Source organism: Pleurodeles waltl, chromosome 6 (assembly GCF_031143425.1).
Source record: "Pleurodeles waltl isolate 20211129_DDA chromosome 6, aPleWal1.hap1.20221129, whole genome shotgun sequence".
Lineage (NCBI taxonomy): Eukaryota > Metazoa > Chordata > Amphibia > Caudata > Salamandridae > Pleurodeles > Pleurodeles waltl.
This window is the reverse complement of record NC_090445.1, coordinates 1,224,936,636-1,224,957,930: the sequence shown is the minus strand read 5'-3', so window position 1 is coordinate 1,224,957,930 and position 21,295 is coordinate 1,224,936,636. Positions and strand designations below refer to the sequence as shown.

The window sequence follows — 21,295 nt, the reverse complement described above, 5'->3', positions numbered from 1 at the left end:
CCAACACAAAAGATACAAGCAAAAATGGTATTAAAACTCCTAGGCATGATGTCTTCATGCATAGCCATTGTCCCAAACGCAAGGTTACACATGTGGCCCTTACAACAGTGCCTAGCATCACAATGGTCACATGCACAGGGTCAACTTCTAGATCTGGTGTTGATAGACCGCCAAACATACATCTCGCTTCTATGGTGGAACAGTACAAATTTAAAGAAAGGGCGGCCTTTCCAAGACCCAGTGCCGCAATACGTCATAACAACCGATGCTTCCATGTCAGGGTGGGGAGCACACCTCAATCAACACAGCATCCAAGGACAATGGGACATACATCAAAGGCAGTTTCACATAAATCACCTAGAACTGTTAGCAGTATTTCTAGCGCTAAAAGCATTTCAGCCCATGATAACCCACAAATACATTCTTGTCAAAACAGACAACATGACAACAATGTATTATTTAAACAAACAGGGGGGACACACTCCACACAGTTGTGTCTCCTAACACAAAAAATATGGCATTGGGCGATTCACAACCACATTCGCCTAATAGCACAATTTATTCCAGGGATCCAAAACCAGCTAGCAGACAATCTCTCTCGAGATCACCAACAAATCCACGAATGGGAAATTCACCCCCAAATACTGAACACTTACTTTCAAATTTGGGGAACACCCCAAATAGACCTATTTGCAACAGAAGAAAACTCAAAATGCCAAAACTTCGCATCCAGGTACCCACACCAGCGATCCCAAGGCAATGCTCTATGGATGAACTGGTCAGGGATATTTGCGTACGCTTTTCCCCCTCTCCCTCTCCTTCCATATCTAGTAAACAGATTGAGTCAAAACAAACTCAAACTCATACTAATAGCAGCAACATGGGCAAGACAACCTTGGTACACAACACTACTAGACCTGTCAGTAGTACCTCATGTCAAGCTACCCAACAGACCAGATCTGTTAACACAACACAAACAACAGATCAGGCATCCAAACCCAGCATCGCTGAATCTAGCAATTTGGCTCCTGAAATCCTAGAATTCGGACACTTAGACCTCACACAGGAATGTATGGAGGTCATAAAACAAGCAAGAAGACCTTCCACTAGACACTGCTATGCAAATAAATGGAAAAGATTTGTTTGTTACTGCCATAACCATCAAATTCAACCATTATACGCATCTCCAAAAGATGTAGTAGGATATTTACTACATTTGCAAAAATCAAATCTAGCTTTTTCTTCCATAAAGATACATCTCACCGCAATATCTGCTTACCTACAAATTACTCACTCAACTTCACTATTCAGAATACCATCATTAAAGCGTTTATGGAAGGCCTAAAGAGAATTATACCACCAAGGACACCACCTGTTCCTTCATGGAACCTCAACATTGTCTTAACAAGACTCATGGGTCCACCTTTCGAGCCCATGCATTATTGTGAGATGCAATACTTAACGTGGAAAGTTGCATTTCTCATTGCCATCACATCTCTAAGAAGAGTGAGTGAGATTCAGGCATTTACCATACAAGAACCATTTATTCAAATACATAAAAATAAAATAGTTCTAAGAACAAATCCAAAATTCTTACCAAAGGTTGTCTCACCGTTCCACTTAAATCAAACAGTAGAATTACCAGTGTTCTTCCCACAGCCAGATTCCGTAGCTGAAAGAGCACTACATACATTAGACATCAAAAGAGCACTAATGTACTACATTGACAGAACAAAACTAATTAGAAAGACAAAACAACTATTTATTGCCTTTCAAAAACCTCATACAGGAAATCCTATTTCAAAACAAGGCATTGCTAGATGGATAGTTAGGTGCATTCAAACCTGCTATCTTAAAGCAAAGAGAGAGCTGCCTATTACACCAAAGGCACACTCAACCAGAAAGAAAGGTGCTACTATGGCCTTTCTAGGAAATATTCCAATGAACGAAATATGTAAGGCAGCAACATGGTCTACGCCTCATACATTTACTAAGCACTACTGTGTAGATGTGTTATCTGCACAACAAGCCACAGTAGGTCAAGCTGTACTAAGAACTTTATTTCAAACAACTTCAACTCCTACAGGCTGAACCACCGCTTTTGGGGAGATAACTGCTTACTAGTCTATGCACAGCATGTGTATCTGCAGCTACACATGCCACCGAACGGAAAATGTCACTTACCCAGTGTACATCTGTTCGTGGCATTAGTCGCTGCAGATTCACATGCGCCGACCCGCCTCCCCGGGAGCCTGTAGCCGTTTAGAAGTAGATCTTCAACATGCGTACATTTGTAAATATATTACTTTAACCTTCATTTTGTACATACATATTCATTCCATTGCATGGGCACTATTACTAGCATACACAACTCCTACCTCACCCTCTGCGGGGAAAACAATCTAAGATGGAGTCGACGCCCATGCGCAATGGAACCGAAGTGGGAGGAGTCCCTCGGTCTCGTGACTCGAAAAGACTTCTTCGAAGAAAAACAACTTGTAACACTCCGAGCCCAACACCAGACGGCGGACTGTGCACAGCATGTGAATCTGCAGCGACTAATGCCACGAACAGATGTACACTGGGTAAGTGACATTTTCCTTATTCATCACAACTCCACCAGAAAGGGTCAAAAAGAATTGAGGCATTTGAGAAACAAATGGTAGCTGTTTGCTCTAAACAAATTTTCATGCTCTATGGGACAAGATTGTTGAGATTTTGCTGGCAGTGTCTGAAGAATTTGGGTCAACCTAGTTCAAACTATCCAGAATGATCAGGATGCAGCTAAATATATCTGTCCTGGAATGGACATCAAAGCCCAGCACTCAGACACCATGGTACTCTAATCCTGTTGGAGGCAAGGATCTAGTAGTCAATGCCCACTTCAAAGGCACAGCTAACTTCCTAATTCACTGCCCCTGCAGCATCAGTGTCCCATCCGCTTTAGTTTGCCCTTAATGATATATGACTGCAATGTGGTCAGTAGGATCAAACATTTCCTCCAAGACTTGCAAAGCATCACATCTGACAAGGGAGTCCTCCAGATCATCCAATGGATCTATGCCCTCCCATTCCCTTTTGGCGTTCATCTTGTAACTACATCACCGCAACTTGTAGAGAAGCACCTGTCCATTTTGTTTCAAGCGGTACCTTCTCTTTCAGCCAAGGAAACCATAAAGAGGGTGCCTGCTCTGAAAATAGGTACTGGCTGTTTTTTCCTGCTATTTCCGCATGCTGGAGGCCTTTGTTCTAGTTTAGATTGCTATCCTGTGAATGCATTGTTGTGGATCCAGGTGACTTGATGGTTTATTTTGTACCTTAAACTCTTTCTTCCTGATGGGTACTGTCAGGAAATGCCTCCTTGGCATGGTTACCCCCTAACGTTTTGCCTTTGCTGATGCTAAGTTATGATTTGAAAGTGTGCTGGGACCCTGCTCACCAGTGTTCTTTCCCTAAACTGTACCTTTGTCTCCACAATTGGCACAACCCTGGCACTTAGGTAAGTCCCTTGTAACTGGTACCCCTGGTACCAAGGGCCCTGATGTCAGGGAAGGTCTCTAAGGGCTGCAGCATGTCTTATGCCACCTTAGGGACCCCTCACTCAGCATATGAACACTGCTTCACAGCTTGTGTGTGCTGGTGGGGAGAAAATGGCTACGTCAACATGGCACTCCCCTCAGAGTGCCATGCCAACCTCACACTGCCTGTGGCATAGGTAAGTCACCCCTCTAGCAGGCCTTACAGCCCTGAGGCAGGGTGCACTATACCACAGGTGAGGGCATAAGTGCATGAGCACTATGCCCCTACAGTGTCTAAGCAAAACCTTAGACATTGTAAGTGCAGGGTAGCCTTAAGAGTATATGGTCTGGGAGTTTGTCAAACACAAACTCCACAGTTCCATAATGGCTACACTGAAAACTGGGAAGTTTGGTATCAAACGTCTCAGCACAATAAATGCACACTGATGCCAGTGTGCAATGTATTGTAACATACACCCAGAGGGCATCTTAGAGATGCCCCCTGAATACCTACCCGACTTCTAGTGTAGGCTGACCAGTTCCTGCCAGCCTGCCACACACCAGACATGTTGCTGGCCACATTGGTAGAGTGCCTTTGTCACTCTGTGGCCAGGAACAAAGCCTGTACTGGGTGGAGGTGCTTCTCACCTCCCCCTGCAGGAACTGTAACACCTGGCGGTAAGCCTCACAGGCTCACCCCTTTTGTTACAGTGCCCCAGGGCATCCAAGCTAGTGGAGATGTCCGCCCCTCCAGCCACTGCCCCCACTTTTGGCGGCAAGGCTGGTGGAGATAATGAGAAAAACAAGTGGCCACCACCCACCAGTAAGGACAGCCCCGAAGGTATCCTGAGCTGAGGTGACCCCTGCCTTGAGAAATCCTCCATCTTGGGTTTGGAGGATTCCCCCAATAGGATTAGGGATGTGCCCCCCCTCCCCACAGGGAGGAGGCCCAAAGAGGGTGTAGCCACCCTCAAGGACAGTAGCCATTGGCTACTGCACTCCCAGACCTAAACACACCCCTAAATTCAGTATTTAGGGGCTCCCCATATCCCAGGAAATGAGATTCCTGCAAACTGAAGAAACAAGAAGGACTGCTGACCTACAGCCTGCAAAGAAGGAGGAAGAAAACTGCTTTGGCCCCAGGCCTGTACCCAACTTCGAAAACCTGCTCCAGCGCTGCATCCCACAGGGACCAGCGACCTTTGAAGCCTCAGAGGACTGCCTTGGACTACAGGAGCAAGAAACTCCTGTGAACAGCGGCCCTGTTCAAAACCAGCTACTTCTATGCAACAAAGAAACAACTTCCAAGGACTTCATATTTCCCGCCTGAGGCTTGAGACTCTACACTTTGCACCCAACGCCCCCTGCTCGACCTGCAGAAAACCAACACCTCATAGAGTACTCCCCGGCGACTGGGAGCCCGTGAGTAACCAGAGGCGACCCACCTGAGCCCCCACAGCTACACCTGCAGAGAGAATCCAGAGGCACCCCTGACCGCGATTGCCTGTAACAAGGGACCCAATGCCTGGAACCAACACTGCACCCGCAGCCCACAGGACCAGAAGCAGGAGTGACCCCCAGGCGACCCTCTGCCTTGCCCAGGTGGTGGCTGTCCCGAGATGCCCCCTGTGCCTGCCTGCACCGCTAGAGTGACCCCCGGGTCCCTCCATTGAAACCTATATGAAACCTTAGGGTGTGTTTTGTGTGCCTCCTTGTGTCCCCCCCTAGTGCTCTACAAAACCCCCCTGGTCTGCCCCCCGAGGACGCAGGTACTTACCTGCTGGCAGACTGGATTCGGACCACTCCTGTCCTCCATAGGCGTCTATGTGTTTTGGGCACCTCTTTGACCTCTGCACCTGACCGGCCCTGAGCTGCTGGTGTGATAACTTTGGGTTTGCCTTGAACCCCCAACGGTGAACTGCCTATGCCCCAGGACTGAGACTTGTAAGTGTTTTACTTACCTCCTAATCTAACCTTTTCTTACCTCCCCCAGGAACTGTTGATTTTTGCACTGTGTCCACTTTGAAAATAGCTTATTGCCATTTTTACAAAGACTGTACATGATATTGTTTTCATTCAAAGTTCCTAAAGTATCTAAGTGAAGTACCTTACATTTAAAGTATTAACTGTAAATCTTGAACCTGTGGTTCTTAAAATAAACTAAGAAAAGATATTTTTCATTATAAAAGTCTATTGGCCTGGAGTAAGTCTTTGAGTGTGTGTTCCTCATTTATTGCCTGTGTGTGTACAACAAATGCTTAACACTACCCTGTGATAAGCCTACTGCTCGACCACACTACCACAAAATAGAGCATTAGAATTATCTAATTTTGCCACTCTTACCTCTAATTGGAACCCTTGGACTCTGTGCACACTATTTCTTACTTTGAAATAGTATATACAGAGCCAACTTTAACATCCATCAACCCTCTTTTTTTCTCTCTCTTGGATATTCTTCTCTTTGTTCTTACCCATGCCCAGCACAGCTCTGCTCTGGGTTCTCTTAAGTGTTTCTGCTATGTCTGCTTTCCTGCGGCTGATTTACCAACCTTTTCTCTTTGTCTCCTATTGTAAATAGATTCCTAAAATGACTTGTTCATATTTTTACCCTTCCACCCTTCATTAGGCCTCAGTGGGATTCTCAATTTGGTTCTCACCTATCTAATGTGTGCTCCTTTCAAGCCTCTACATAATTGTCCACTCCGGCTGCTCACCATTAAGACAGCCCTTCTATTGGCAAAAACATCTGCCCGAAGGGTGAATGAGCTGCATGCTTAATCATCCAAGCCTCCATTCCGGTCTGTTTTTTCAGACAAACTGGTGTTTCGCACTAGGGCTTCTTTACTCTGGTGACTCTATTCCATGTGGGCCGATCATTAATCAGTCTCCTTGCCCACCTTTTACACTTCTCCACATCCCTCTAAGGAAGAGGAACAACTGTACCGTCTGGACCCAAAAAGTGCATTGTTGTTCTATTTGGACCGCAGAAAAGAGTTCCAGGTGGACAGCCAACTCTTCAGTGGGTATGTTGGAGCAGAGAAAGGTCGGGCAGTACAGAAATTAACCATTTCATGCTGGGCCATTCTCTGTATAAAGATCCGCTATGCTTTGGTTAAAAAGCAACCTCCTGAGGGCTTGCGGGCCCATTTCCCCCAAAGGAAAAGCTGCGACCACTGCTTCAGCACGTGGAGTTTCCAGTCCTGGACATCTGTTAGGCAGCAACATGGGCATCCCTGCACATGTTTACCAAACACTACTCCTGGACAGTCCAGTCCACAGGGATGGGCATTTCACCTGTCCGATCCTGCAGGTCTTTCTAGTTTACAAAATTTGTCCGCAGCCCACCACCGGGGACGTTAGTGATAGGGTATCTATTCAAAGATAAGGAATCTGCAGCTAATTGTCTCTACCAAATGAACAAGTAACTTAACTTCTGTAACAAATTATCTGGTGTAGACAATATCTTGCCTCAGATTCCTTACCGACCCACCCATTTTTTCTCACTCTGCAAGCAGATTTCGAGGGTTAAGGATGATCCCTTTCAGGGCCCTGGTTTGGACACACAAATGTCAGTGGACTTCATGGCTCTGCGCTCATGGCATGGAAAGTTGTGAAAAGTAATTGCTGTCAGCGTGCCAAAGTTGAGCATATATAGGTGACCGTGACTTCCTGGCCGGCACAGACCCGAACAAAGCCACATATCCGCGTGCAGGCGTATTGCTCACAAAATATCTTTTGGATCTAGCCTGATGCCTGGAAAATTCAACGGAAAGGAAACTGCATCTAGATATATTCTCTACTAGATCATTTATAACAGAAGGTAAGTAACTTGTTTAACAATACAGTTATGTAACATCACAATGGCACTACACAGGTTCATTCCCAACTGGCCCTTGCTACTTGTTACAGCGACTCTGAGCCATAACACTCCAGTGGAAACATTCAGTTCTGTGACTGGGTGTGCCTTAAGTGACCCTCTGTACCCCCTAGGAGGAGGTGAGCATCTTCACCCAGCACTGCTCCTCTGGTATCTTCTGTGTTACGCACCATCCCAAAGCAGCTAATGCATTAATTCCCCTCCCCAAGCCCATGCACCCTAATATACTCCATTTGAGCCCCAACTACCCCAAATTTTCATGGGAAAAAATCCTTTGTAATGACATTTAAATAGGATTGGAGTTGATGTAGCACTACAGACACTGTTCTCAAATCAGCAGCTATATCAAGAGGATATTATGAATGTACTAAAATTCCTAAAATGTCACTTATCTTTAAGGTCTCAGGTGCTTAATTATACAATGTCTCTTGAATCGACATTCATGTTACACATATTAAATATACAGTATTATTCTGCTAGGCTATTGGGCTATTTGTTACTGGAAAGTGTTATTTCCACAGGTTCATAGTGAGGTCATATGTTAAATTAGAACCTCATGACCAGTTATAGAACTTAGTTTGTCATATGCAGAGTAGACTTTATAATACCACAAACTGAGCTGAATAATGTGCATAATCTGTTTCACCTTGATAAGTAATTTAATCTCCCCGTCACATCAATTGGCCTCCCATTCCTGCATCATTGTAATAACCATGCTTCAACTGCAGCTAAGATACTCTATTAGTGAAAGAAAATGCCTTTCCTTAATTAAGTCAAAACTTATAAAATCATGACTCTCAAAGCTGCTGATAACCATGTTGAAAGGACTATTTTTATGGGTAGTAACATGTTCTTCCAGTGTGTGTAATGTACAGTTTTTCAAATGCTAAAATGTTTGACAACCTCTTCTACCTAATGCAGCTCATAATTACTGGCACAGAGCAATTTAACCAGAAGCCAAAGAAAGGTGTGCAATTTCTACAGGAAAAGAACCTGCTGACAACACCAATGAACAACACTGAGGTGGCTCTGTGGCTTCGTGAAAATCCTTGGCTTGACAAGAAAATGATTGGCGAGTTTATCAGTGACCGTAAAAACATTGATTTGTTAGACAGTTTTGTTGGGTAAGTATTATATGTTTGTATTTTCTGTATCGCACCTTGCACTGTTTCACTTTTTTTAGTTTCATTTTATCTTTTTAAATGGAGGCCAGCTGTCAAACCTTTGACTAACACAGGAAATGCTAACAGTGTCTGTGTATGCTCCCCAGCCCTTACACATTCTCTCTTGTCCTTTGGTTTAGTTTTTTTTTTTTTTTACTTGCCTCATTTTTCCCCAGATATATGGGATTGCATTATATTTACTTTGGAAATCCCTGAAGAAGTAACTAAACTATGAATTTTACTTATAAAACAAAAAAAGTATTGTGCAGGAAAATATGAAAATAAAAATGTTAAAAAAATCAGCAAACGTTTTTGCAGTGCTAATTTGCCCTTTTCCTTGTTTTTAGAAAAATATTGGATTGGTTGTCTTCTTTGTGTGCCGCCCACTTTCGGCACAAGTACTACAGCCATCCCTCATAAAATGGGTAATTAATGTAGTCAAAGTTTGATGTTGCGATGGCGTTTTTTGTAAAAAAACAAAAATAAATCCCTGACTTGGGATGTGAAAGGCACACTTCACTTAATTGTAGTGCACTTATAGTATTTCGAAATGTCTGGTGTGGCTAGACCTTCCTTGGTGGCAGACAATATACAAACTCGAATACAGGAGACATTTCCGGGTGAAGTCTGCATTATCTTCACATTGTTAAGGTTTTTTGCCCTTTGCTTCTCTTACAATAGATCTAACCGTGCGAAATGAAATGAGTTCTGACCATCAAATCCACCCAGATTTTTTGCTCTTTGATTACCTTGTTTTTGACCTTTCTACTGTGGGTGAACCTCACAAAGTGTGACTCACCCACGGTAAACTCGGGTAAATGGACTGAGCGTGTTTACTGTCAGTGTCTGCACTTTGCTGGTTACCAGTGAATATGTGTGCCTACGTGTAAGGCCTGTGTGTGGGTGACTGTCATGCACAGCCTGGCCGCAGCCCCGGGGTAGCCTGGTGTAGAGGAGGCTCTGTAGGATTGGATATTTGACATGGGGTAGGCCTCGTAATGTAAATGTACAGTCATAGGGAAAATCAGCGTGGTTTACTGTTTTGTCTGCAGTGACACTTCATTATACACCTATGGAGAAGACTACCTTAAAGTGCAATTTCTCTTTCCTTTGTCCTACAAAATCCAATAACATCCCAAATTGGAGTATAACTTGTGTAAGGAAATCAGTTCTTCACGTTCCAAAAATAAATCTGCACAGCTTATGGGTCATCCAGGATTGTCATACTTCTGACTCAATTCAAAAATGTCGCAAAGGGGTCTGTTATATAAGCAGGAGAAGGATTTTTACCTTTGACCAATAGTGTGAACATGGAGTACGTAGAGCTCTGCTACAGCCATAATAAAATGCATTCAGGGTAGGCCGGAGGCCGCTGCAGACGATAGTTGTAAGAATTGGTCCTGGGAGGGGGCAGGCATGGGGCCCCCCTCCCCAGAGCACCAAGATTTTCATCACAGGAGCCCAGACCCCCAACTCCTGGTCCCCATCATGCCAAGGAGGTGCATAGCGCTCTCACGGCCCCATGAGTAAAACCAGGTGCCCAGGAACCCTAACTCTGGGCCCTCATCACACCAAGGGGACTTGAGCAGTGGTTGCCCTGCCCCAGCTCCTGGTGCCCATGTCTAGGGGAAGTGGGCAGCCACCGCAGGAGTGAAGAATCCTGTGAATTCCACAGGCAGCAAATGAGTGGTTGCCCATGTCGGAGCCATGTTGGGCAGCCAAGGATGGTATCCTTGGGCTGCCCCTACATTTCATTGGTCTTTAGTGTGTCAGGGTGGGACCGGGCACCCTAGCCTAGAAAAAAAGGAAATACCAGCCACACTGCACATCAAAGAGGAGAAGCAAAGCTGCTAATATAATGTGAACGTTCGAGAGAGCGCCCCATAATGCCCTCAGGGGATGGAACTTAGTAACTCGTTTTCTGCTGCTTGTGGTGGTCCCAGGATGCCGGACCACCACTAATAGTCTACCAAAGTGAACCCAGTGAACCGACCTCACCCCTACCCCCTCGCAATGGACCAAGGAACTTCCAAGGAAGGTACTCACCCTAAGTTTACAGGGTCCCAAAAAAAAGGACCAACCCAGGATTTTCACAAGTTTAAAGCGTTTCCCAGGCTGGAGTTATAGGATTTGTTCTGAGGGCCACATTGCTTCTGAGCTCTGGCTCGGTGAGGAAGGCGACCTAGAGAAAGGATAAACAGGAGAGGAAGCGGAAGGGAAACCAAGGCAGACCAGAGAAAAGTAATTAAAAGGTGAGGAAAAGGGAACAGAATCCCTTGAAGAGGAAAAGGACAATCCATATAAACAACCCACTGTTTGTAGCATTCCTAATAAAATCGCAAAACATATCTGTGACTGGGCATGTCTATAGTAAAGCGAGAAGTAGACCACAGTGGTGTCAGAATTAGGATACCTTGTGTCAGCCATCATGACACAACTGATCACTAGGGGGGCATTGGTCACCCAGTTAGCAAAATGACAGTGCCACCTGCAGCTGTACTCTAACAAGAGTCACATGCTGCCCAAAAAGAAAGGGAGATGTTTCAGGCAGCATTAAAGGACCAAGCGGAGGTGTTGACCACTAACCGGAAAGTCCAGGACACTGCAATACTGCACCTTGCAGATGATATTTTTAACTCCAGAGTGCACCCCAGCATACTCAGGACTGTATTGCAAAAGGTTCAGAAGGAGATGACCTTGATCATTTTTTTGGGTGAATTTTGAAAGTGTAGCCACTATGGCGACGTGGCCTCAGGAAAGTTGGAAGACAACACACATCACTGTTACTGTTGGGGTAATTGCAGGCTGCATACCTAGCCGCAAACCCTGCTGAGGTGGCTGCCAAAGCGGATATAAAAAAGGCCATAGTGAAACATCTAGAATGTGACACCGAATACTACAAATGGCGGTTCCAGAAGGAGAAATGGAACACAGGGGACAATCCAAGAGTCTTGTATTACAAGATAAGGGACCTGGGAGACCTCTGGCTCCAACCATCCATTGGGACTGTAAAAGAAATAACAGACGGGGCCTCTCTCAAGCAGAATCTTGAGGCCTTACCCTCCAATATAAGGTCTTGGGTGAAGTAAAATCCCAACCTTATGGTCCTAACTGCAGTAGAATTAGCTTTCACATAACTTGGCTCCCCTGAGTTTGGGGTTCATCCGCTTCGGACCCTGATACTCGGCCCCAGAGGACTAGTTTGGGGAGGGGGCCCCCTCAGGGGAGACTAGGGTCCCAACCCAGCCTAGATAGGATATGTCAAGGGCGGGATCCTGGTTACAGGGGTAGAGCAAGAGGGCTACAAAAAGAAAATATACCTGAATGGCAGAGCAGTTGAGGCCTTGCTGGCTATAGTCCGCCACTAAACAGTGGTCAGTAAAGAACTAATCAAAGCAGTAGTGCAAGTTGGAGAGTGACCTTTGTGCACAGAGACAAAAAACCTATCCCCTGGCAGAAGTACTGATAGAGGTAGATGGGGATTTGCAGATACGTAACATGGGAATTGTTCCTGTCATACCGGAGATGGTAATACTTAGATCGGATCTACCACAGTTTGACAAGTACCTTTCCAGTCTGACACCGCAGAAAGTGATGGTAGGTTGGATCCGGAAGGCTCGCTTCTGTGGGTCAAAGCTAGGTGTCCTGGTACTGAAGGGGGTGAAAACCAGAAAGGAAAAAAGAAGGGCGAGGACAAGGTTCCATCTGTCCAGCCAACCATCAACTACTTGTATCCTTTCATCTCCAGAGGAAGTCTAGGCTCCCCCATGGAGTTTCTGGACTTCCCAGAAGAATGATAACACCCTGATGCATGCATTGGAACAAGTAAAGGAATATACACCTGATCAGGCAGACCCATTCTTTTTCAGAAAAAGGGGTCTGTTCTACAGGGTTGTACAGAGTATTGAGTGCCATACTGACAACTGCTAGTACCCGTAGCTTTCAGGGAATAGGTCCTGCATTTAGCAGATAGGCTGGGAGTGGGAACTACGGACGAGCACATTTGAACTACTTACTGGAGAGGTTCTATTGGCCGGGGGTTTACAGAGAAGTAGCTAGATACTGTGTGGTTCGGCCCAGATGCCAGCTGGTGAAACTCCTCATGAGTGGCAAAATCCCCGTCATGAGTGGCAGAAAACCCTTGCGTCCCCTCTTTATAATAGAGGTTCCATTTTGTTGTGTTGGATGAACCTCGTAGGGACCTTAACACCCACAGCTTGCAGGAAGCAGTACATCCTAGTCTTGGTCGATTCCGCTATCCAGAAGCAGTCTCCTTGGCCAGCATGGCCGCCCAGTCTCTTGTACAGACAATTATATTTTTTCCCGGGTGGGATTCCCACTCAAAATATTAATTGACCAGTGCACTCCGTCTTTGTCCTGCATGATGAGTCAGGTCTTCGGACTACTAGGCATACCACAGATCCCCGCAACAGTGTTGTAGGAAGTTGGATCTGTATGTACTATTTCAAAGTAAGAAATAGCATGCACAGAGTCCAAGGGTTCCCCTTAGAGGTAAGATAGTGGCAAAAAGAGATAGTTCTTATGCTCTATTTTGTGGAAGTGTGGTCGAGCAGTAGGCTTATCAGAGGGTAGTGTTAAGCATTTGTTGTACACACACAGGCTATAAAGGAGGAACACACACTCAAAGACAATTCCAGGCCAATAGGTTTTTATATAGAAAAATATATTTTCTTAGTTTATTTTAAGAACCACAGGTTGAAGATTTAAAAACAATACTTTAAATGAAAGGTATTTCACTCAGGTATCTTAGGAACTTTGAATCATCACAATAGCATGTACAGTTTTGGCAATAATTGCAATAAGCTATTTAAAAATTGCACACTTAGTGCACAAATCAACAGTTCCTGGGGAGGTAAGTATTTGTTAGGTTCACAGGTAAGTAAAGCACTTCAGGGTTCAAAGTTGGGTCCAAGGTAGCCCCCCGTTGGGAGTTCAAGGCAAACCCTAAGTTACCACACCAGCAGCTCAGGGCCGGTCAGGTGCAGAGGTCAAAGAGGTGCCCAAAACACATAGGCTTCAATGGAAACAGGGGTGCCCCGGTTCCAGTCTGCCAGCAGGTACGTACCCGCGTCTTCAGAGGGCTGACCAGTGGGGTCTTGTAGGGCAGTGGGGGGGGGGGGACACAAGCAGGCACAGAAAGTACACCCTCAGCGGCACCGGGGCGGCCGGGTGCAGAGTGCAAACAGGTGTCTGGTTTTGTGTCGAAAGCACTGGGGAGACCGGGGGTCTCTTCAACGATGCAGGCAGGCACAGGGGGGGCTCATCGGGGTAGCCACGACCTGGGCTAGGTAGAGGGTCTCCTGGGGGTCGCTACTGCACTGGAGTTCAGTTCCTTCAGGTCCTGGGGGCTGCGGGTGCAGTGTTGGTTCCAGGCGTCGGGTCCCTTGTTACAGGCAGTCACGATCAGGGGGAGCCTCTGGATTTCCTCTGCAGGCGTCGCTGTGGCGGCTCGGGGGGGGGGGTGTGAGAGTCAACTCTGGTTACTCACAGGCTCGCAGTCGCCGTTAGTTTTCCACAGGTCGAGCCGGGGACGTGGGGTGCAGAGTGGAAAGTCTCACGCTTCCGGCGGGAAACGTGAAATCTTTAAGTTGCTTCTTTGTTGCAGAAAGTTGAAGTTTGTTAAACAGGACCGCTGTTCTCGGGCAGTCCTCTGAGGCTTCAGAGGTCGCTGGTCCCTATGCGTCGCTGTTGCAGTTTTCGTCGAAGTAGGGAGACAGGCCGTGGGGCTGGGGCCAAATCAGTTGTCATATCTGTCTTCACTGCAGGGCTTCAGGTCATCAGTCCTTCTTTAGGTTGCAGGAATCAATCTTCCTCGGTTCTGGGGGCCCTTAAATACTGAATTTAGGGGTGTGTTTAGGTCTGGGAGGGCAGTAGCCAATGGCTACTTCACTTGAGGGTGGCTACACCCTCTTTGTGCCTCCTCCCTGTGGGGAGGGGGACACATCCTAATCCTATTGGGGGAATCCTCCTTCCACAAGATGGAGCTAAAAGTAAGAGTCACCTCAGCTCAGGACACCTTAGGGGCTGTCCTAACTGGTCGGTGACTCCTCCTTGTTTTTCTAATTATCTCCTCCAGCCTTGCCGCCAAAAGTGGGGGCAGTGGCCGAAGGGGCGGGCATCTCCACTAGATGGGATGCCCTGTGGCGCTGTAGCAAAGGGGGTGAGCCTTTAAGGCTCACCGCCAGGTGTTACAGTTCCTGCAGGGGGAGGTGAGAAGCACCTCCACCCAGTACAGGCTTTGTTCCTGCCCCCCCGCCATGTGGCCAGCAACATGTCTGGTGTGTGGCAGGCTGGCAAAAACTAGTCAGCCTTCACTGGAAGTCGGGTATGTTTTCAGGGGGCATCTCTAAGACACCTCTGGGTGTATTTTACAATAAATTGCACACTGGCATCTGTGCAGTGTGCATTTATTGTGCTGAGAAGTTTGATACCAAACTTCCCAGTTTTCAGTGCAGCCATTATGGTGCTGTGGAGTTCATGTTTGACAAACTCCCAGACCATATACTCTTATGGCTACCCTGCACTTAAAATGTCTAAGGTTTGGCTTAGACACTGTAGGGACATAGTGCTCATGCACTTAGGCCCTCACCTGTGGTATAGTGCACCCTGCCTTAGGGCTGTAAGGCCTGCTAGAGGGGTGACTTACCTAGGCCACAGGCAGTGTGAGGTTGGCATTGCACTCTGAGGGGAGTGCCATGTCGACTTAGTCATTTTCTCCCCACCAGCACACACAAGCTGTGAAGCAGTGTGCATGTGCTGAGTGAGGTGGTCCCCAGGGGGGCATAAGACATGCTGCAGCCCTTAGAGACCTTCCCTGGCATCAGGGCCCTTAGTACCAGGGGTAGCAGTTACAAGGGACTTACATGAGTGCCAGGGTTGTGCCAATTGTGGAGACAAAGGTACAGTTTAGGGAAAGGACACTGGTGCTGGGGCCTGGTTAGCAGGATCGCAGCACACTTTCAAGTCATAACTTAGCATCAGCAAAGGCAAAAAGTCAGGGGGTAACCATGCCAAGGAGGCATTTCCTTACAAGTGTATAATCCACAGACCGAATGATTAGTGGAGAGATATAGTAGGACCATGAAGACAATGGTAAGAAAAACCGTGCAAGGGTTTAGAACATAAAGCTGCCCTTGGTCTTCTTGGCCATCAGGACCCACAAACAAAAGTCAACGGGGTTTCCAACCTTTGAACTGCTGTTCGGATAGAAACCCATATACCTTTTTGGACATGGCTGTAGAACAGTGGGCAAAAGAGGAGGACAGTGGGAAACCCCTTTTGGGTTATAGTTTCACCTTAAAACAAGCCCTGTCTACCCTGAGAGAGGATGTTCATAACAATGTGGAAAAAGCCCAACCAAGACAAACGTTTGTACGATCATGGGACGTTGTTACAAGAGTTCATTCTGGGGAGAAAGTGCTAATACTACTACCTACGACTGAGAAGAGGCTCTTAACCACCTGGGAAGGCCCAATTCGCATCCTTAAGAAGTTGACCCCAATGACGTACAGGTTATCCATTGCCCATGGTAGGGAAGTGGGGCAAATATACCATATAAATCTACTTAAGAAGTGAGAGGAGGTGTAGGAAGGGGATTCTGTATATATTGTATCAAAATGAGGTATAGCGTGCACAGAGAGTCCAGGGGGTTCCCAGAGGCTTAACAGAGGCTAAAGTGGATAATCCTAATGCTTTCATTTGTGGTACTGTGGTCGAGCCGTTAGGTTTATCAGAGGGTAGTGCAAAGCATTTGTTGTACATACACAGTCAAGAAATGAGGGAGGCATACACTCAATGACTAACTCCAGGCCATTTGTTTTTAAAAAGCAAAAATATATTCTGTTACTTTATTACTAAAACCAGGAGAACTTTGTTGCAGGTAAGCACAGTTGTCAATAGGTATCAAGCGTATCTATCTAATTTACTTTTTTTGTTTTTTACAGATAAAGCAGTTTACAAGTAAGTAACACCTTTCAGTTTCAAAAGTTGACTCTTAGTGCAATTTTTCATAGGAGTCAATGGAGTCATGGAGGAGGGGGGAGTATTAGCACAGTTTACAGGTAAGTACACAACTTAGGATTCCAGTCTTTGGGGGTTAGGATGTCCACAGGTCAAAGTTTAGGCTGACCCCAACAGTGCACCACCAGCAACATGGGGCCGGCTGAGTGCAGAGGTCAAAGTTGGCAGTGGGTTTGTAATGGAATCCTAGGAGGACTGGGGGTCCTTGGTAGAAAGCAGATTGCAGATAAGTACCCATGGTTTCAGGACACTGGCCTGGGGTTTTTTGGTCAGCACAAGGGGGGACACAGGTTCACACTAAACACTCGCACTCAGTGGCACAGGGGCGGCAGGGTGCAGCGTGCAAACACAGAGCTGGGTGCCCAATGCTTTTCAATGGGGGGACCCTGGGAGTCACGAAAGATGCTGCAGGCAGGGTCCAGGGGGTTGGCTTCGGGAAACCAAAGGCTGGACAGGTAGGAAAGGTGCCCCCTGGACATTGCTGGACCATCAGTCAGATTCTCCAAGGCCACAGAGCTTCGGGTGCGGGTGTCTCCTTGGGCTTCTGGAATCTTTGTTGGATCTGGTCGCGGTCAGTGGGGTCCTCCGGATTCAGACTGTTTGCCAGGAGGGGGTCAAACCAGGGTAGACTTGAGGTCAGAATCGCCTGGGGACCTTCTCTGAACCGGTGGGCCATCTGGACTTGGGCCGTTGTCCTCTGAAGTTCTTGGTCCTTATCTGGGAAGGCAGTCCTCTACTGGTCCTGCAGGATGTGTCACCTTCTTGGAGCAGGGGGGTCATAGAAGCTGCAGACAGGCCAGTAGGACTGGGGCCAAAGCAGTTGTTGTCTGGAGTCTTCAGTGCTGGGTTTGGCTTAGAAGTCCTGTCGCATGGGCTCTCCTTATACTAATGAGTCCAATCCCACACCATGTGATGACTGTCTGCGTAATCCGTTTCTGGCCAACTAGCAGCACCTCACCTCCCCCCAAGAGTGGGGATGATTTGTGGCAACCCGGTGCATGACAAGAATTACTTCTCAGGGAAATCGTGGTGGATCTGATCTCTTCCTCTTTTTTCAGCTATGTTAGCCTCACACATGCAAAGACAGGCATGCAGAAAATGATTCAATGAGATTTATTGAAGCAACTGCATCTTAAATAAAATGGCATGAATTGCAATAATTAGAATGGTGCAACACGCTGGAAAGAAAAATGGTGGCAAGAAAAGTGAAACATAAGAAAAGTCTCTTCATGCTGTCAGTGTCTGTAATATATGCAGTTCCTACCTAAGCTATGTTAGAGCACAGCATGATAAGCCCTAATCCGCCCTTTAGGATTCCCCCCCCCCCCCCCCCCCCCCGGGAAGACATCACCCCTCATACCTGAGAAGAAAGCCTGTTGTCTGGAGAGAGACCATCCCCATGTAGGCCAGGGAACCTGTGGTCTCAGCAAGCAGCTGTAGCAAAGTCAATCAGCATACGGTTGTGGTCATCTGGCTGGAATCTCCCACTAACTTGCATGTGGCAGGGAAGTGTTTTTATAATAGAACTGATGTTCTGAATAAAGTGCCTCCACCTCAGGATCTGTATGTATCTGTGAATGTTGGAGATGCAGTGTACAACTTTGCTGGCAACCCTATCTCACTGCAGCCTTGAGGAAAGCACTAAGTGAAAAGAAACTCTTGCTAAAAGACGCAGTGCTTTCCTAGGCGAGAGAAGAACCAGATGAAGAAAATAAAACAGCACCGTGAATGTGGCCTATGCTGGAAAAAAAAAAATGAAGCAGAATAAAAAGTAACTCGGCTAAAGGGTACAAGCGACAGGCCTAGTTGCTAAAATAACGTTCCTAGAGACATTACTAAAATGGCTATACTACACACTCCCGTTGCCGATTCAAAGGTGGTAAAAAAGCCTAATATATAAAAGCAATTAAAATCTAGTCTCTTAAAAAACATATATACATGAAAGTCAATAATGACAAGTCCAAAGACACTTGAGCATGTAAAATATTGAAAGGGGCAATTTAAAATGTCAGTGGGTGCCAAGAGAACCCAGTTTTAAAGTCAATGTCATTTTTAAAATCTCCAATTACTCCAGGGAAAAATGGAGCAAGGAAATGTCCCACTTCGGCATGTGGTAAGGGAACCAAGTTTTTTCTAAGGAAAACCAAAGAGCACTCAAGTTCCAAAACCCTGAGCTTCAGCTGAGGCAGCAGCAGTCCATGTTGTGCCCAATGTTATGTCAAAAGCTGCACGATCCATGAAGGGCAACTTTTAGACAGTTTCCAATAGCAAACACACCCTTAACGCGCATGTCGGTAATGAGCCCTCAGGGAGAGAGCATCAACAGATCAGCGTCCAATGAAAGTAAGTGCCACATATAAAGAAGTTTCAGTGCACGTTTGAAAAGGCACCAGAGGCATCAGAACACAGGCTGCAAACAATCCAAAACCAGTCTGAATGACAGACCAGTTGTACTCCAGTTCTTCGAGGAGTGGTGCTCCGAAATACTGCATTATGTGTTCACACCAAGGAGGACTGAAAGCTCTTCCACTAGTGCAACTGTGTTGTGAAGGGGCAGCAATTGCTAAGAGAAAATAGCAACAGCAAAATGCCACCTATTGGTGACAAAGTAAGTGGAAATCCCCCGAAAATACTTGAAAATATCAAGTGTATGGATGAAGGTATTAAGCCAAAAATAGAGGAAAGGGTATGAACGAAACCAGAACCAACAGTCTTAAAGAAATGTGCAATCCAAGTAGTACTGGGCGCGTTACATTCGTCCCACGAGTTCACAAAAGTGTCTCAGAAAGTTTGTATTTAAAGGGACTGTATTTCTGCAGATGACCTCGCAACTTGAAGCGCATAGGTCTCGCACGCAGATGTCAGCGCCACATGTTACTGAAACAATGAAGCCTTTCATCTGCTCAACTTGTAAAAATTTGACGTTTGAAGTAGCAATGTGAGGCCAAATATATCATACTTGAGTCTGTTGTTTAGGAGGAAAAATAATATTCCTGCAACAGGTGACAATTTGGGAGACCAAAACGACGTAAGCTTATACTGGCTTGCATTCCGCAACAGCTCTGTAGGAAAGTACCGTCTTTCTTGACATTGTTACCCCCATTTTCTGCCTGTTGTCAGTGTGTTTGACTGTGTTCACTGGGATCCTGCTAACCAGGTCCCCAGTGCCTATGCTCTCTCCCTTCTAACTCGGTAACTAATACCATTTTCACACCATATTTGGCATACTGGTACCCCCATGTAAGTCCCTAGTGTATGGTACGTAGGTACCAAGGGCATTGGGGTACCAGGGGATCCCCATGGGCTGCAGCATGTATTATGCCACCCATAGGGAGCCCATGCAAAGTGTTCTGCAGGTCTGCCATTGCAGCCTGCATTTAAGGGTGCATGCACCCTTTTCACTACAGGTCACTGCACCAGGTCACTGTAAGTCACCACTATGGCACGCCGTCCTAGCCCAGAGGGCAGGATGCAAGTACCTGTATGAGAGGGCACCCCTGCACTAGCAGAGGTGCCCCCACAAACTCCAGTTCCATTTTCATGGACTTTGTGAGTACGGGCACACCATTTTATGCGTGTACTTGGGCATAGGCACACTACCTGTGTCCAGCTACACAATGGTAATTCTGAACCTAGGCATGTTTGGTGTCAAACATGTCAGAATCATACCCCAATACTGTTGCCAGTATTGGAAATATGATTCCATGCACTCTGGGGTCTCCTTATAGGACACCAGCATTGCTCCTACCAGTCTTCCAGGGTTTTCCAGGCAGCCCCAGCTGCTGCCACCCCAGACAGGCTTCTGCCCTCCTGCTGCTTGAATGGAAAGGGGAGTGACCACTCCCCTGTCCATCTCCACCCCAGGGGTAGTGCCCTGAGCTCCTCCAGAGAGTCCCTGGGTACTGCCATCTTGAATCCAAGGTTTGCATGGACCTCTGGGAGCATCTCAGTGGCCAGGCAGGTGACGTCAGAGCCCCCTCCTGATAAGTAGTCACCTGGCCAGGTGACTGATCCCCCTTTCAGGGCATTTTAGGGTCTCTCTCTTACGTGGGCCCTGAGATTCGGCTTTCAAGATTCCAAGATTCCAGCAGGACTCCTCTGCAACCTCCACTTCGACTTCTAGCCACTGAAACCGCGACTGGACCCTCCAGGAACCAACAATCTGCATCCACGAAGAAGGCTCTTCTTACAACATAGTTTCCACTGCTCCTTGCAGCTCCTGCAACATTTCCCAGGCTGTGCATCCTCTGAGGATGGCAAGTCTTCAGTCTGCACAAGAAGGAAGAAGGAATCTCCCTTGGAGTGAATGGGTCCCTCTCCTGTGCATCCGCAGGCACCTACTGCACCAACGACCGGCTACGTGATTCTCCTTTCATCCAGAGCTGTGTGTATCCTACATCACGGGTGGTGGTCCTTCTGCCAGCTGTCCAACTTTGGTGGACGTAAGCCCTTGCCTTCCCATGCAGGACAGTGCTTCTGTGGAGTCCCTTGCAGCTGGCAAAGCTTGCTTGCATCTCCTCCAAAGGGATCTTCAGGCTACATATAGCTCCAGCCCCCAGCACTCCTTCCTGCAACGCACAACCCTCTGTGTGGTTCTCCTGCAACGTGGGACCCTTCTTCAGTCGTGCTGTGTGGGCTCCTCTGCAACTCCTGTGTCCCCGTCCTGTGGGATTCCTCTGGGTGCCCCCTTTGCTCCG

The 21,295-nt window shown here is 46.8% G+C and overlaps 1 protein-coding gene across 3 annotated transcripts in view; it reads left to right on the top strand.

The window, feature by feature from the left end:
* The window catches only part of GBF1 (golgi brefeldin A resistant guanine nucleotide exchange factor 1), a 1,570,387-nt gene that overhangs the window by 781,998 nt on the left and 767,094 nt on the right, over window positions 1–21,295 (top strand). For all 3 annotated transcript variants that reach the window (XM_069240539.1, XM_069240538.1, XM_069240540.1), the window contains one exon: window positions 8,317–8,519. In XM_069240539.1, coding sequence (XP_069096640.1) covers window positions 8,317–8,519 — 203 coding nt within the window. The remainder of the gene's footprint in view (window positions 1–8,316; window positions 8,520–21,295) is intronic.